Source organism: Oryza glaberrima, chromosome 12, assembly GCF_000147395.1.
Source record: "Oryza glaberrima chromosome 12, OglaRS2, whole genome shotgun sequence".
NCBI classification, from domain to species: Eukaryota; Viridiplantae; Streptophyta; class Magnoliopsida; order Poales; family Poaceae; genus Oryza; species Oryza glaberrima.
The window spans coordinates 18,695,082-18,711,621 of record NC_068337.1 but is presented as its reverse complement, the minus strand read 5'-3'; the positions used below and the strand labels follow the sequence as shown (position 1 = coordinate 18,711,621).

Below are 16,540 nucleotides of genomic sequence, written 5' to 3'. Positions count from 1 at the left end.
AAACACAGAAAACAAACTAGAGACACAAATTATTACTCATGTATGCAGCAAATTATGACTGAATGAGAGCAGAGCTATGAATTATACTCCCTCTGTTTCGAAATGTTTGACGCCGTTGACTTTATTAAACGTGTTTGACCGTTCGTTTTATTAATTATTAATTCTTTTCCTATCATTTGATTCATTGTTAAATATATTTTTATGTAGGTATATAATTTTATATATTTCACAAAAGTTTTTGAATAAGACGAACGGTCAAACATGTGCTAAAAAGTCAACGGTGTCAGACATTTCGAAACAGAGGGAGTATATAATAATAATCAAACACCATTCTTTTCATGAATTATATGAGATCAGAGCTATTGTACACAAGATAGCTTGACGAAAACATCTACACAGGCATATTTTCATGGCAGATGTGTCACCACTTTTTTTTGGATTTAACAGAAGTGTCACCGTTCACTGCTGAGACACTCACCACTATGGATTGCCAGGATCATAAGAAATTATCACAAGAAATTGAGGAGCTTTTCCACTACAAGCTTCATGTTGGGCCTTCTGCTCCTCTCCTCCTCGACGCAGGCGACGGCGAGCTCCACCATTGCCGCCGCTTGCAACCGGCAGAAGTTGCCGTCCAGCCTCGGGTCGACAAACCCCGGGAGCCATGAACGATCTTCGCCTCTCAACCTCTCTTTCAGCACCGCGACAGTTGTCCTGAAAACCATCTCCACCTCCTCTTCTTCTCCGTCGACGACGGTCCAATCCGACACCCGGAGCCCCCTCACAATCTCCAGGAGCACCACGCCGAAGCTGTACACATCGACCTTGCCCGTGATGGGGAGATTGGACGCCCACTCCGGCGCAATGTAGCCCCTGGTCCCCTGTACGCGCGACAGCATCTGCACATCCTTCCCTCTGTTGAGGAGCTTGGCAAGCCCAAAGTCCGCCAGCTTGGGCTCCAGCTCCTCGTCGAGGAGGATGTTCTCCGGCTTCACGTCGCAGTGGATCACCCACTCCAGGCACTCATGGTGAAGGTAGGCCAGCCCTCTCGCCACGCCGAGCGCAACACGGAGCCTCTGCTCCCACCGGAGCCGCCGTGTCGAACAGCAGCTTGGCCAGTGACCCGTTCTCGACGTACTCGAAGACGAGGAGCTTGTGCCCGCGCTCCGAGCAGAATCCCCACATCCTGACGAGATTCATGTGGTAGATCCTACCGATGACGCTCAGCTCGGACTGGAAATCCAGCTCCCCCTGCACCATGTCTTGTAGCTTCTTCACTGCTATCTTCTTCCCATCATCCAAGATACCCTCGTAAACGACCCCGGAACCGCCTCTTCCAATCTCATGCTTGAACTTTGCGGTGGCAGCTACCAGCTCCTTCAAGGTGAACTTCCTGAAATGGTCGCGAATCAGAGCAAACCCGTCATTTCTCGAGATCGAGTCCTGTTTCCTCTTGCGCAGAAAACACCAGGCGAGCGGGAATAGAATGGCTTCAACTGCAAAAATAGATCCAATAGGCATGTACAAGTAGTTCCATTGGAAGGCCTTGGTATCAGCAGATGTAGAAAAACCCCTGCCCTGACAAGAAAGATACGGACCGTGTGGTTTATAATCGATAATGTTCTGCACAGCCGCATCAGCAGTAAGTTTCATGCATGTTATTGAGATCTCGGAGGGAGTAAATCCCCCAGTGTAGAGTGAACTCTTCAGTGTACATCCTCCCAAACCGTACTGGTAAGAAAAAGCTTCGCAATGCAGATCATCCAAACAACTTTTCCTGCAAACATCGAATGCTGTTGATGCTGTGTAATTGGAGTTATAACCCCAAACACTCATCTTCTCAATTTCCACAAAATACGCCTGTGCCACCTTGTCGCAACTGATATTGAAAGTGGGCTTGCAACCTTTACTCAAATCAGATACATCTGCAAACACAAACCCTGGAGGACAAGCACAAATGGGATTCATTAGATTCCTACATATACCATTGTTTCCACACACTCCATGCACTTGACAAGAATCTGCAAGAGCAATCCATGAAATCTTCCAATGGCCATCAGCCTCAAGCAAGCTATAGAGCCGAAGATTGCCATCGTGGTCAAGAGTCAGCCTCCGTAAAACTCCATAACCTAGATCAGATGCACAATACCTGATATGGTTGCCTGCAGAGATGCAACCAAGCATATCAAGACCTTGAGGTTGGTCTCCACTAAATGGTGTCGCATTTATATTTCTTGGCCAGTACTTGCTATGGCCTTCCGGTGTATCATATGTGAGAGCAAGACTACCATTATTATCAACAGAAAGCATGTACTTTCCTGATACCAGCTTCAAATTAGCAGCGATTGGCTGGGTCGGCAGAAGAGTGTCAGTAGGTGAATCAAAGCTCTGCCATATGCGGCTGATGGATAAGTCTTTGTGGTCCTTGTTTGTGATTCTTTCTTTTGCTTTTGGGTAGTTTCACCTTTTCAGGACAGCATCTACTCCTTTAGCATATTTTCAGTTGCTAGGACAGCTGCGGTTAGTAGGACAGCAGCGGTTAGCATCTCCTTTATGCCCCCCTTTATGCTTTATTCAGTTGGGATGCCCTCTAGGACAGCATCCCTTTCAAATTTCGAATTTTAGACTAGAAGAGTGCAGCAATAGGCTTGCAGCCAGCTATGGCTATATATATATGTATCCAACCTTCCTCGGGAAGGCATGGCTTTGTGTTTGTGAATGAGAGAAAACCAGAAAATTGCCCCATCTCTTGTGCCATCCTCTTCTCAATGAGAGTAACCATTGAGGTTCTAACATCAGGTATCAGAGCCACACTTTCCTGTAGGCTAAACATCTCCTGTTCCACCCCTTCCCAAGCTCGGTTGAGCTCTCAGCCAACAGCAGCAGCAGCAGCACCGGCTGCTCCTTCCCCTCTCCCTTCCCCCTCTCCACGCAGCAGCCTCCCGGAGGCACGCCATGTCCGACGTTCGGTCTCGGCGTTCGGTCGCCTCGAGCACTCGGCGTCAGCAGGACGCCGAGCTCGCCGCAGCAGAAGAGCGCAGGCGAGCAACGGCTCAGACCGCTGCAGCAGCAGCGAGGGCGGCCAGACTGGCGGCAGCGGAGTTGGCAGCAGCCAGGGCGGAGGCGGAAGCAGAGGCGGCGGAAGATGCGGCACGTGCGGCGGAGGTAGAGGTTGAGACCTTGCGCAGCAGTATCAACGGCTCCATCGCCGGCGACATCACCGCCGACAGGGAGCTTGAGGAGCTGGCAAGAGGAAGGGCGCGGGAGCGGGCAGAGCGGTGGGCAGCAGCCCACCCCCACGGCGGCGGCGGCGGTCCAAGGGACCGCGCACCCGCCGACGGGAACCTAGACGGGCGCTGGCGTGCCGGCGGCAGCCCGGAGCCCGCGCGCGGCCCTCGCAGGCAGCGCGGCTCTCCCTCCCCTGACCGGCGGCATGGTCACCACGGCGTCCAGACGGTGGTCAGGGACTTTGGTCCCGGCGGTGGGTGGCCTACCCTCACCAAAACCAACTACATCGAGTGGGCCGCGGTGATGAGGGTGAGGCTCCAGGTGCGGCACATGTGGGAGGCAGTCCGGTACGGCGACGTCGACTACGATGAGGATCGGCGGGCACTGGATGCCCTCATCGCTGCAGTTCCGCCCGAGATGCAGTTCTCGCTTTCCCAGAAGCGGACTGCCAAGGAGGCCTGGGACGCCATCGCTGCGGCACGCATCGGCAGCGACCGCGCCCGCAAGTCCACACTGCAGGCACTCCGCAAGGAGTGGGAGAACCTGGCCTTCAAGCCGGGTGAGGATGTTGATGACTTTGCCCTCCGTCTCAACACTCTTTTGCAGAAGATGGTGCAGTACGGCGACGACACCTACGACGAGGAGAGAGCTGTCGAGAAGCTCTTTCGCTGCGTCCCAGAGAAGTACAGGCAGATCGCTCGCTCGATCGAGTCTCTGCTGGACCTCTCCACGATGTCGATAGAGGAGGCGTTAGGTCGCCTCAAGGTCGTCGACGGTGATGAGCCACAGCCTCTCTCGGGGCCTATCACCATCGGCGGGAAGCTCCATCTCACTCGAGAACAGTGGGAGGCCTCTCAGAGCGACGGGAGGAAGGGGGAGTCTTCTCCCTCGACAGGCGGCCGCAAGCCGCGCAAGGGGCGCGGAGGTGTCCAGTTGCGGTGGGCGCGAAGACGCGCCGAGGGTGGTGCTCGCAGAGGCGCCCAAGGCGGCGCCGCCGGCAACCACAAGCCGGCACGAGACGACGCCTGCCGCAACTGTGGCAAGCTTGGCCATTGGGCCAAAGACTGTCGCCAGCCACGACGCGGCCAGGCCCACGTTGCACAGGTGGAGGAGGAAGAACCGGCTCTGCTCCTGGCTCACGCAAGCATCGAGCTACCTCCAGCGGCACCGGCCGCAACGGCTTTTCTCCACCTCGATGAGCCGAAGGTACTCGTCTCCCTCTGCAACGGCTCCAGCAACGACAAGGCTGATGGGTGGTACCTCGACACCGGCGCCACCCATCACATGACCGGCCGACGGGAGTTCTTCACCGAGTTCGACTCCAGCGTCCGAGGCTCTGTCAAGTTTGGGGACGCCTCCGGCGTGGAGATCAAGGGCGTTGGCTCCGTCACCTTCACCGCCAAGTCCGGTGAGCACAGGCTGCTCACCGGAGTCTACTACATCCCCGCGTTGAGGAATTCTATCATCAGCGTGGGACAGCTGGATGAGAACGGCTCACGCGTGTTGGTCGAGGACGGACTCATGAGGATTTGGGATCGCCGTCGTCGCCTTCTTGCCAAGGTAACCAGAGGCACTAATCGACTCTACATCCTCAGTGCGCAGGTCGCACAACCAGTTTGCCTCGCTGCTCGTCGGGACGACGAGGCGTGGCAGTGGCACGAGCGCTTCGGGCACCTCCACTTCGAGGCCCTGAAGCAGCTCAGTGCCAAGGAGATGGTGCGAGGCATGCCGTGCCTTGACCACGTGGAGCAGCTCTGCGACGTCTGCGTGGTGACGAAGCAGCGGCGGCTCCCCTTTCCCCAGCAGACGAGCTTCCGAGCCAAGGAACGGCTCGAGCTCGTGCACGGGGACTTGTGTGGCCCAGTGACACCGGCCACACCAGGAGGACGACGTTACTTCCTGCTGCTCGTCGACGACCTCTCCCGCTACATGTGGGTGATGGTCCTCGGCAGCAAGGGAGAGGCTGCGGACGCCATTAGGCACGCGCAGGCTGCTGCAGAGGCGGAGTGTGGCCGCAAGCTGCGCGTGCTGCGCACTGACAACGGCGGCGAATTCACGGCGGCTGAATTCGCGTCGTACTGCGCTGATGAGGGCATTCAGCGCCACTACACCGCGCCGTACAGCCCGCAGCAGAACGGCGTCGTCGAGCGGCGCAACCAGACGGTTGTGGGGATGGCTCGGGCTCTCCTCAAGCAGAGGGGGATGCCGGCCATCTTCTGGGGAGAGGCGGTGGTGACGGCTGTCTACATCCTCAACCGCTCGCCTACCAAGGCTCTCAATGGCAGGACACCGTACGAGGCTTGGCATGGGCGCAAGCCGGCGGTCTCCCACCTACGGGCCTTCGGCTGCCTTGCGTTCGCCAAGGAGCTTGGACACATCGGCAAGCTCGATGACAGGAGCACCCCAGGGGTGTTCATCGGCTACGCGGAGGGCTCGAAGGCCTACCGCATTCTCGACCCGGAGACACAGCGTGTGCGCACGGCGCGCGACGTAGTGTTCGACGAAGGGCGAGGGTGGGTATGGGACAAGGCGGTGGACGATGGTTCGACTCCGACGTACGACGACTTCACCATCGAGTACGTCCACTTCGAGGGAGCTGGGGGAGTAGGCAGCTCTTCTTCACCGAGCGTGTCTACCCCAGTCCCCGAGCCTCCACCGACTTCGACACCAACACATCCTCGGACCACGACTTCGACTACGACGAGCTCTTCGCCGACACCGCCCCAGCCGGTGACCCCACGCGCTCCAGCACCAACAGCCACTCCTCCGGGCACGTCTACTCCGAAGCCAGCTCGTGTTGAGCGCAGCCCGGTGGAGTTCGCTACTCCGCTCTCCCACGACGGGGAGCGCATCGACGCGTACCACGACGGCGAGCAGCTACGGTACCGTACGATGGAAGATCTTCTCGGCGACCAGCCGGTGCCGGGACAGGTGCCTCGCGACCTGGAGGCGCAGTTGCACCTTGCGTGCGACGACGGTGAGCCTCGGTCTTTCGCAGAGGCCGAGAAACATGCGGCATGGCGTGCCGCGATGCAGTCGGAGATGGACGCGGTTCAGGAGAACCGCACCTGGGAGCTTGCTGACCTCCCTCGTGGTCACCGCGCGATTACCCTTAAGTGGGTGTTCAAGCTGAAGAGGGATGAAGCCGGAGCCATCGTCAAGCACAAGGCTCGCTTGGTGGCACGCGGTTTCGTGCAGCAGGAGGGGATCGACTACGACGATGCCTTCGCTCCCGTGGCACGGATGGAGTCTGTGCGACTCCTCCTTGCGCTGGCTGCTCAGGAAGGCTGGGGTGTCCATCACATGGATGTCAAGTCGGCGTTTCTGAACGGCGACTTGAAGGAGGAGGTCTACGTGCACCAGCCTCCGGGATTCGTGCTCCCCGGCAAGGAGGGCAAGGTGCTACGCCTGCACAAGGCCCTCTACGGCTTGCGGCAGGCACCGAGGGCGTGGAATGCCAAGTTGGATTCCACGCTCAAGGGGATGGGCTTCGAGCAAAGCCCGCACGAGGCGGCCATCTACCGGCGGGGCAATGGAGAAAATGCCCTGCTGGTAGGTGTCTACGTCGACGACTTGGTGATCACCGGCACCAAGGATGCGGAGGTGGCGGCTTTCAAGGAGGAGATGAAGGCCACCTTCCAGATGAGTGATCTGGGGCCTCTCTCCTTCTACCTGGGGATCGAAGTGCACCAGGACGACTCCGGGATCACGCTTCGACAGACCGCCTACGCCAAGCGCGTCGTTGAGCTAGCTGGGCTCACCGATTGCAACCCAGCTCTCACTCCGATGGAGGAGAGACTGAAGCTGAGCCGCGATAGCACGACGGAGGAGGTGGATGCTACACAGTACCGGCGTCTTGTGGGGAGTCTTCGCTACCTCACCCACACACGGCCGGACTTGGCCTTCTCCGTCGGCTACGTCAGTCGGTTCATGCAGCGACCGACGACGGAGCACCAGCAGGCTGTGAAGAGGATCATCCGCTACGTTGCGGGGACTCTCGACCACGGTCTCTACTACCCGAGGTGTCCTGGCAAGGCACACTTCGTCGGGTACAGCGACAGCGACCACGCCGGCGATATCGACACCAGCAAGAGCACGAGCGGGATTCTCTTCTTCCTCGGTGAGTGCCTCGTTAGCTGGCAGTCGATCAAGCAGCAGGTGGTGGCCCTGTCCAGCTGCGAGGCCGAGTACATGGCGGCATCCGCCGCTTCGACCCAGGCGCTCTGGCTTGCTCGACTGCTTGGTGATCTCCTCGGCAGAGGCATTGGAGCGGTAGAGCTCAGGGTGGACAGCAAGTCCGCTCTGGCCCTGGCAAAGAACCCCGTTTTTCACGAACGGAGCAAGCACATCCGGGTGAGGTACCACTTCATCCGAAGCTACTTGGAGGAAGGGAGCATCAAGGCGAGCTACATCAACACCAAGGACCAGCTTGCGGACTTGCTCACCAAGCCTCTTGGGAGGATCAAGTTCCTCGAGCTCTGCTCCAGGATTGGGATGGCCCAACTTCCCCACAAGACGACGCACAAGACTTAGGGGGAGAATGATGGATAAGTCTTTGTGGTCCTTGTTTGTGATTCTTTCTTTTGCTTTTGGGTAGTTTCACCTTTTCAGGACAGCATCTACTCCTTTAGCATATTTTCAGTTGCTAGGACAACTGCGGTTAGTAGGACAGCAGCGGTTAGCATCTCCTTTATGCCCCCCTTTATGCTTTATTCAGTTGGGATGCCCTCTAGGACAGCATCCCTTTCAAATTTCGAATTTTAGACTAGAAGAGTGCAGCAATAGGCTTGCAGCTAGCTATGGCTATATATATATGTATCCAACCTTCCTCGGGAAGGCATGGCTTTGTGTTTGTGAATGAGAGAAAACCAGAAAATTGCCCCATCTCTTGTGCCATCCTCTTCTCAATGAGAGTAACCATTGAGGTTCTAACAGCGGCTGCCGTCATGACCCAACAGGACGAGGTTGCCCGTGTCAAGAAGTTTTGCGCTACGCACTTGGCCAGAGGTTGTGCCCGTACTCCAAACTAACCTGCTGTTGAAGTCCAGCAGCACCATGTTGCCATCCCTCAGCTCAATCCTTGATCCTCTGCCATTCACTGGCACATCCCGATCGGCTGTCCAGACAACTGTTTTACCAATCGATTGGTTTACCCAGACAGCAAAGATGAAAGCATTGGCACCGACCTCGTAAAAGCCGCATGAAAACAATCCGTTGGGGGAGACCAACATGTTAGAGTTGTCCTCCACGGAAATGGAAGATCCAGGAGAAAGAATGTCCTGAGGAACGGATGCAACAAGCAAAGGGATGCTAAGCAAGAAGATGACAGACAAAGTGATGAACCTGCAGAAAGGAAGATGCCTCATGTTGCTGAACTTGCTTCTGCCCCGGGCCAAGATAACTTGCATTGCACAAGGCTCAACAGAGTGTTGTGTATTTGAGGCTTTTGGACCATGCAATGCACTATTTAAAAAAAAATGATTGGTGGAACATTTGGTGTTCCATGGCTTGTGGTCAAGTCTTCAGTAAGCTAAAGTAGTGCTAAACAGCCAAATGACAAACAATGCAAGTGGACTTATGTCTTATACAGACCTCCAGTCAATGAAACTGACTTTCCCATCGATCAGCCTTTGCATCTGTCCCTTTCTCTCCTGTTCCTAATTCGCTATCACAGTCCATCTGATCTGCAGGTGATAAGGGTGACTTTATTCACATCTTTACACGGAATGTACCGAAGTTCCTTATAGGTGATGAACCTGCAAGAAGGAAGATGCCTCATGTTGCTGAACTTGCTTCTGTCCCAAGCCAAGATAACTTGGGTTGCACAAGGCTCAACAGAGTGTTGTGTATTTGAGCCAAGCAATGCACTATTCGAAAACTAATTGGTGGAAGACATGGTCTTCCATGATTCACAGTCAAGTCTTCAGTAAGCTAAACAGCCAGTTAACCAATCAATGAACGTGGACTTGGGCAGACCTCGCAATCAGTGAAATTGTCCCTATCTCTCCTGTCCATTTCGTACAGCCCATCTGATCTGCAGGCAATAGATAAGGGTGACTTTATTCACATCTTCACAGGAAATGCACTGAAGTTTCTTGTGGGGGTGTTTTTCAAGTTGGAATGGTTACATGTTAGCAACTCAGAAGAATAAATTGACGAAGAGAACAAACCTGCTTAACAGACAAACATTAAAGATTGATGGCTAACATACAGAACGAAAGGTTGGAAGTGGACAGCGATATCTGCATGCTATTGTTGAATAAATCGTTTAGAGCATAAATCTGCATTACTGCACTAGATGGTCCATCACTCCATCCCCTATATTTGTAGAAAACGAATGCTAGAATGAGTGAGATATTAGCAAAAGAAACATACTAAAATGCCACGCAACAAAAAAAAAGCAACCGTGCTCAAGTTTACAATAAAGAAGTGCTAGTAGTAATATACTAATATCACATTCTTGCATCTCATGTCACTCATTATTGACTAAAAATGTGTTAATAGTTACACTAATACTCATCACATGATCACATCTACTGCAAGACCAGATCTTGCATCCTTTGACCGTTTGCCAACTACTGTTCAGCCCTCCATCATTAGCAAAAGGAGTTTTTTTTTTTCTACAAAACGACACACAATCAGCTGAAACTTCAGTTTCTTAGCTTCTATTTGTCTGTAATTAAGCAGCAACTTTGCTTGATCTGTTCGTTATTTTCACCCCAGACTGGGCAAAAAGGACCGGAAAGAAGGACTAACTCACGGATCTCGCGAAGACGTTGAAGGGCTCTCGAATCTCCCAAGAAAGCATCCCCGGATGGTAAGCTAGCGCCAGATGCCCAGATCCAAGACCCTTCAACCTGCAGAATCCAAACCACCAAACAAACCAGAAATGGCAGCTCGGACAGCGCAGCATCTTGGCAAACCCTGCGGCGAACGAAGCTTCTCCAGCCCACGGCGCCCAGCTTCGGGACGGGTCAACCGGCCGGTGAGACAGAGAGAGAGAGGGGGGGTCAAAGACGGGAGAGGAGAGAAGCAGTAGACACTAGACAGTAACCACCGTTTTGTTTTTACAAATTGGTTCTTTTCAAAAACTTATTTCGAAAATAGAACATGTTAAATTAGTTCTTCTCGCAAATCTGCATGCTGGCTTTGGAATGAGCGTAGATATAGGTATAGACTAGAGATTCTCTTTTTCATTGGGCCAAGTTAAAATGCCCAATCGTCTCGACCGATCTTTTATGAACTATATTATAGATACAAACCATTAGAATGGAAATGTACATGAACTTTGCTCAAAAAGTTATTACATATGCAAGTTAATTGTTAAAAATGATAAAGTAACATAATATAAGAGACCATGCTGCTTGCTAGTGGGCTTTTATAAGTGTGTTAGAGACTGATAGTGCGGAAGATTGATTGTTGGTGCTCAAATGGACAGATATGCACAGTGACCAGTCCTACATGTGATTGTTTACTAGACTACCAGTTATAATCATGGAAGGCGGTTTTATGGCAAGATTGATGGTGCGAGGAGAGGGTATTGAGTTTGTTGACAAGGTCTGTGGATTAAAAGACATGGGAGATTATATTATAGTATTGAATTGCTGATTTTACTAAAAGTAGACATTACACATGTACAGAGCAAGTTGCATCATATTCAATTACCTATCATCAAGGTGGAAATATGCTGGAAACTCAACATGAAGAAAAGGCTCGAAGTACCAGTACTTGTGCTCGATACATCGAGTGACCTCAAGAGTGGATTTCTCTACCGCCTCGATGTATCTAAAGGTCACGCCCACAATCTTGCAACTCATATCAATGGCAACAATCCATGTATCATCATAATGGTAGCCCATATCTTTCTCCCCTTCCTGTTTCAACACAAAGTAAACAATGCTAGGCATATCCAAGCTTAGCAAAGGGTACCGCAAGGTATTGCATGTTGCAGGGGAGTGTTTTTTAAACTCATAAACCCCAGATCTCATCAGGTCTGATCTTGTTTTCTTCCACCCAGGTCATCCTCCCATCACCTTCTCCCATCCTCAAGATCCAACAACTCACTGTGAAACCAAAGGAGGGTGCAAGCTCTTCATTGACCTGGCCATCATCACGAACAATGCATAAAAATTTCATGGTTGTTAGTTACATCGACATTCTGGTATACATCTGACCATGCTCTGCCATGGTAAAAGCGATCAAGGCCAGGGATCTTGCAAAGGAATTCAAGGTATAGTAGTTTTGGGTTGTCGTCGAATGCGTCACAGAATAGGACACCATTGCAGTAATCAACAAAGCACAGGTAGTTCCCAAAGGCTATGACCGTGTCAGTATCCCAGTTCCAGGTGAGCTTGTCCACATCCAGATTGCCTCCGCCCACGGGGAAGATTGGTGGCCACTTCAACTCCCACCGCTCGCTGCGCCAGACACAGAGCTTAGGCTGTTCAGACCTGATCATTTCAAGTTCAGCTACGGCGAGCTCCTGCCTCAACTCATTGCTGCGGCGCAGGATGCCCAAGTCTAGGCAATCTAGCTTGCGCATGTTCTGCTCTGTGAGGTGGCAGCCCTAGCCTCGAGGTCGGCAAAGGTGCCAGCGAGAGGGGGCAGCCGATACAACGATGGTCGGTGGTAGCCGCCTCTTCGGTAGAGGAAGTAGTTGAGCATCATGGAGCCAGAGGTGGTGGTGAGGTAGCCCATCTGGAGGAGCATGACGTTGTGGTGCCTGCAATGACGCATACCCAATCGTAATCCCCTATGCCGGCGGGCCACTCCATGTGGATCTTGGACGGCCGCGGCGGTACGTGGAGGCGGAAGCAGACGCGGACGGCGTGGCCCCTGGAGTTGGTGCCGCGCGCCGTGGTCGGGTCGTCGCAAGGGAAGGAGTCGTCCTCCCTACAGAACACGGAGCGATCGAGCATCTCCCAGTCAGGGAAGGTGGAAGAGGAGGAGGAGAAAGAGGAGGTCTCTATGGCGACCTCGCCGGCAACGGCCACTAGCTGTGGGAATGAAAGGGAATATGAAGCGCAACTTGAACTAAATAGGGGTTCTAATCAGTTTTCCCCATTACTACTTCCTTTCCCTTGGAGAGAAGAGAATGGGGGCATAGTCGTCACCTTTAAGATGTGACAATTAAAAATTTGTCACTCGTAGTTTATAACATGTAGGCCTAGTGGAAACACCAGAGAGCAGAGAACTTGGCAATGACTTGAATAGGTTTATATGACCATCTTTCCCTAAAACCGAGGATAGATGACTAGTATAGGTTTATATGATTAAGAATTTCAGGATGACGACGCCTCCTACACCATCCTTCCTCTCTCTTCCTTTCCCCTCGTAGTTTCATAAACATCTGTGTTGTTTATGTTTAGACTTAATCTTTTCAAAATAATGGAATTTATTATGGCATTTACTTCAGAAAAGCTATAGCCCGTTATTATATATAGAGTTTGCACAACAAATAACTGTGAATTACAAAATTATAATTTGATTAAAAACAACAAATTCAGAATAAAGTATTTGTAGGTACCAAAATTTTTACCTTAAGGTACTAAATTTTACAATAAACGGTAGAATAGTACATTTGATTAAACATTAAAATTTCACAATAGTAATCTTCTGTTACCTTCTTAGAAACGGTAAAATCACCCTTCAATAATAGTACATTTGCTTCACTCAACAACAAAAACTACAATTTACAAGGAACCATGTCTTTCAAAGCTTCCCCTCCTCCTGGTTCATCTCGACCACTTTCCTCCTCTTGCTCGGCGTCCACTCATAACGAACACTAAAACCAGAGCGATGATATTCTGGGCCAGAATATGACCATCTCCCCCCTAAAACCGAGGATTCCAATATCCAAATCCTTGGCGTCTTCATATTGCTTGTAGATTGTTACGGTCATCCTCTCTAGCACCGGCGCATTCGATAGTAGCAGATGCATGAGACGTATCTGGTCCTTACAAGGTAGGAAGCTACTGATCTCCACAATTCGGAGGCACTCAAGAGAGATCGTTTCCTTCTCCCAACCCTCTGGTTGGTCACAGATACACATAGAATTCACACACTGATTACGTCCCTGCAAATTAGATCAGCACTAATCTAGGTCAGATAATAGTTTCATCAACATTTATATGTTGACTTAATAGTTGCCAGTAACATAAATTTGGATGGAATGGAGGTAGCTTTTAATGCTGTTAAAATTGTACCAAAATAAAAAAAATCGATGCAAACAAGAACTTTGATATGCTATAATACCAATTTTGGGTTTAGAAATTCCAAGCGAATTATACCTGGTCGCTGATATTAATAAAGAGGCATTCAGCTTTGCAACACTTTGCAATGAGCTTGGCTAGGCTGGCCCCAGCTCTATGTGGACTCATTGATGCCTCCACATTTATTCTCAAGTCGGTAACGTTGAGAAGTTCTGGTATATCTTTCATTATATCTTCATGATCTATGATCAGCTGAAAAAAAAAATGATCACAACTATTAGATATTCCTAGCTATAAGTTGAATGCAATGGTAAATGTTGTAAACCACAAAAGCATAGCAGTAATTTGTCCACTACTTATGGTTTACTAAGTATGAATTAATATAAAAAAAGACAAGTTTCTCCTGTGTCGATTTCCTTTTCATTTTAAGAAATCGAGTTTGATATGCAAGTTTTAAAGGAAAATAGAATACATCGGAAACCTCCTAGGCCAATTTTATGGTAATATTTAATTAGAGGAGTGCATTTATTTTAGAATGGAGGGAGTACATGGTAGAGTATAGTACTTGCCTGTTATACAATTTGGGCAAAGGTATATGCATGTACAAGGTTCTGAAATTCCATATCAATATTTTATTGGCCTAGAAAAAGTACTGAATTAACATAAACTTCACAAAACTTGATCCGAATTTCAGCGAGAATTGAATTTTGATTGAAGTTTTGAAGAAAATTGACATAAATTCGAATTCTTTGATTTCCATTGGGTTGGGTTGGTTCCAAAGGACCAAAATTTCGTTCTTTCACTGAATATGACTTACACCAGAGTACCAGTGATTGCAATTTCGGAATGGAATTTCGCCCCCACCGGTAAGCACATGTCTCGCCCGAACTTTTTGTTTTTTTTTCATTTTTATTGTGAATTTGGTCAAATTTTATTTAAATTCATTCAAAATTCGTTAAATTTTCAAATAACTTCGGCCAAGAAATACCCAAATTTCGGTGATTTTGGTTCTTTCGGGGGCCCGGCGGCAAAAACAGGCATGTCGAGAATGCAAACCCTGACAGCTATTTGGCAAGAGAAGGGAAGATGAATGGGAGTTTGAAGAAGGGAGTTGATGATGGAATTGGTCATCGGAGTTATATTTTTAAGTCCCCATCTCTTGTTTGGTTTCACTTTGAATTCCCTTCAAGTCTCACGAATTAATAGGCCTCCCCCAGATAAGAGATTGGTGAGAGTTGGACTCCTTAATTCCCCATCCCAAACCCTCTCGAATTCCAAGTCTTCCAACCATATTACAGACTTAAACTCCCAAATATCCTAAACTCCCATTCCCTATCACCAACTCCCTCCAACCAAACATGCCGTGAGAGCAGTAGAGCACCTTACCTTGCCCACTGGCACTGTCAGTTCGACGTCGAGCCGATCGACGACGGCGGCGCATTGCCGCAGAAACCACGCGGCCACCGCGTTGTTGGTGCCGCCATGGACGGCGTGCGACGCGAGGCGGAGCTCCTCGACGCGGCCGCCGTCGAACCGCAGGTTGGTCTCGCCGCCGGGGTCGCTGCACCTGTACGTCAGCGCGTCCAGCCTCGGCGCGGCGATCCTCGTCGTCGCCTCCGGCTCCGGGCCGAAGTAGAGGCTCGTCTCCTCGACGGCGAGCGACCGGAGGCCCGGCGCGTCCACCTGCAGGCACCACGTGCCGGTGAGGTGGCGGAGGTGGAGCTCCTCGAGCGTGGCGGCGGCGTCGAGGCGCAGCGTGGGCAGGCCGCCGATGTGGCTGAGCCGAAGCCGCCGCAACCGGGGGCAGCACGACGACGAGAGGAGGTTGCAGAGGCGGAGGTCGTCGCCCCGGGCGCCGCCGTCGAGGCGCGCGTGGCTGAGGTGGACGTCGGTGAGAGCCGGGAACGCGGCGGCGATGGCCGGGGGGACCGCGAGGTCCGCGCCGCCGAGCGCGAGGCGCATCGCCGTGAACCTCGCCGAGCGCGGGAGCTCGGCGTGGGGGAGGAGCCTCCGGCTCCGCCCGAACATGTCCAGCTCGAATGGCAGCTCGAGCATGAACGCCCCCGTGACGCGGCGCTCGGCGAAGCGGAGCCACGCGGCGACGCGCGCCGGCGTGATGATGTCGTCCGCGGCGGCGCGGTCGTGCGGGAAGGAGATCTCCAGGTCCTTCACGTCGGCGTCGGCGCCGCCGGCGGCGTCGCGCCGCGCGAGGACGGAGTCGACGGCCGGGACGAGCCGGCGTGCGGCGGCGACGTCGGCGCCAGACAGCGGCGCGACGGCGAACCGGAGCGCCGGGGAGAGCGCCCAGAGGTGGCGCCACCGCGTCGACAGCACGGATGTCCGCGCCACGTCACTCGCCGCCGGCAAGAAGCCGTGGATGTGCAGGAGCACGTCGTCGCTGAGGCCGCTGATCAGATCGACGGCGGCCACCGCCGGCGAAGTCATCGCCCCGTTCATCTTCTTGGAGTCCATGGAGACCAACGTACTCGGAAGCTTATATATTTGACCTCATTACTCTTATATACACATAGCTTGGTTTTTAGTTACCGATTTGGATTCGGTTTTGAATTCTAATGCAATTCGTATTGTGTCTCATGTAGTCATGTACACAACGATCGATTCCGTGACAGTGACAGGGGTTTTCCATTCCGGATAAATTTCGAAACAAACTTTTTGAAATTTAACACATTTATACTGAGTTTGAATAAATTATGACCAAATTCACAAATATTTTAAGAAATTCAAAAATTTTGCTCAAAATACTTGCTTGCCGGAGGGGCGCGAAATTCTCGAAATTTCAAAAATTTCGAACTGAAAATTTCATCCCTGCACCGTGAACGACAACGTCCGCTTCAGGAACCTCTGGACTGGAGCGCCGACGACTTGATGAGTTCTGCACATGCAGCAGCGGCAGCATGGATATTTGCAGGGTACTTTCGGATATACGAGAAGACACACATGCAGCAGCAGAAATCATTATCTTATAGAATGGATAATCCTATAGAGTTTTTGAGAAAACTTAGAAAAAACTCTAACCTCTCATGAAATTTTCTTTGAGTCTATCTTTTTCATTCGATTGCTATGTTTTTTTTCCAATTAAA

At 51.6% G+C, this 16,540-nt stretch overlaps 1 protein-coding gene, 1 long non-coding RNA gene and 1 pseudogene across 2 annotated transcripts; all 3 read right to left on the bottom strand.

The window, feature by feature from the left end:
* Window positions 1–270: 270 nt before the first annotated feature.
* Window positions 271–3,483, bottom strand: LOC127757394 (putative receptor protein kinase ZmPK1; annotated as a pseudogene).
* Window positions 3,484–9,685: 6,202 nt separating this feature from the next.
* LOC127757395 (uncharacterized) lies at window positions 9,686–10,371 on the bottom strand. The gene is made up of 2 exons (XR_008013418.1): window positions 9,989–10,371; window positions 9,686–9,848 (listed from the first exon to the last, which is right to left on the bottom strand). It is a non-coding gene; the product is annotated as an uncharacterized LOC127757395 (long non-coding RNA).
* Window positions 10,372–13,012: 2,641 nt separating this feature from the next.
* Window positions 13,013–15,911, bottom strand: LOC127756541 (uncharacterized). The gene is made up of 4 exons (XM_052281887.1): window positions 15,466–15,911; window positions 14,826–15,411; window positions 13,518–13,691; window positions 13,013–13,303 (listed from the first exon to the last, which is right to left on the bottom strand). The coding sequence occupies exons 1-4, from the start codon at window positions 15,909–15,911 to the stop codon at window positions 13,013–13,015; spliced, it is 1,497 nt and encodes a 498-aa protein (XP_052137847.1).
* Window positions 15,912–16,540: the final 629 nt, after the last annotated feature.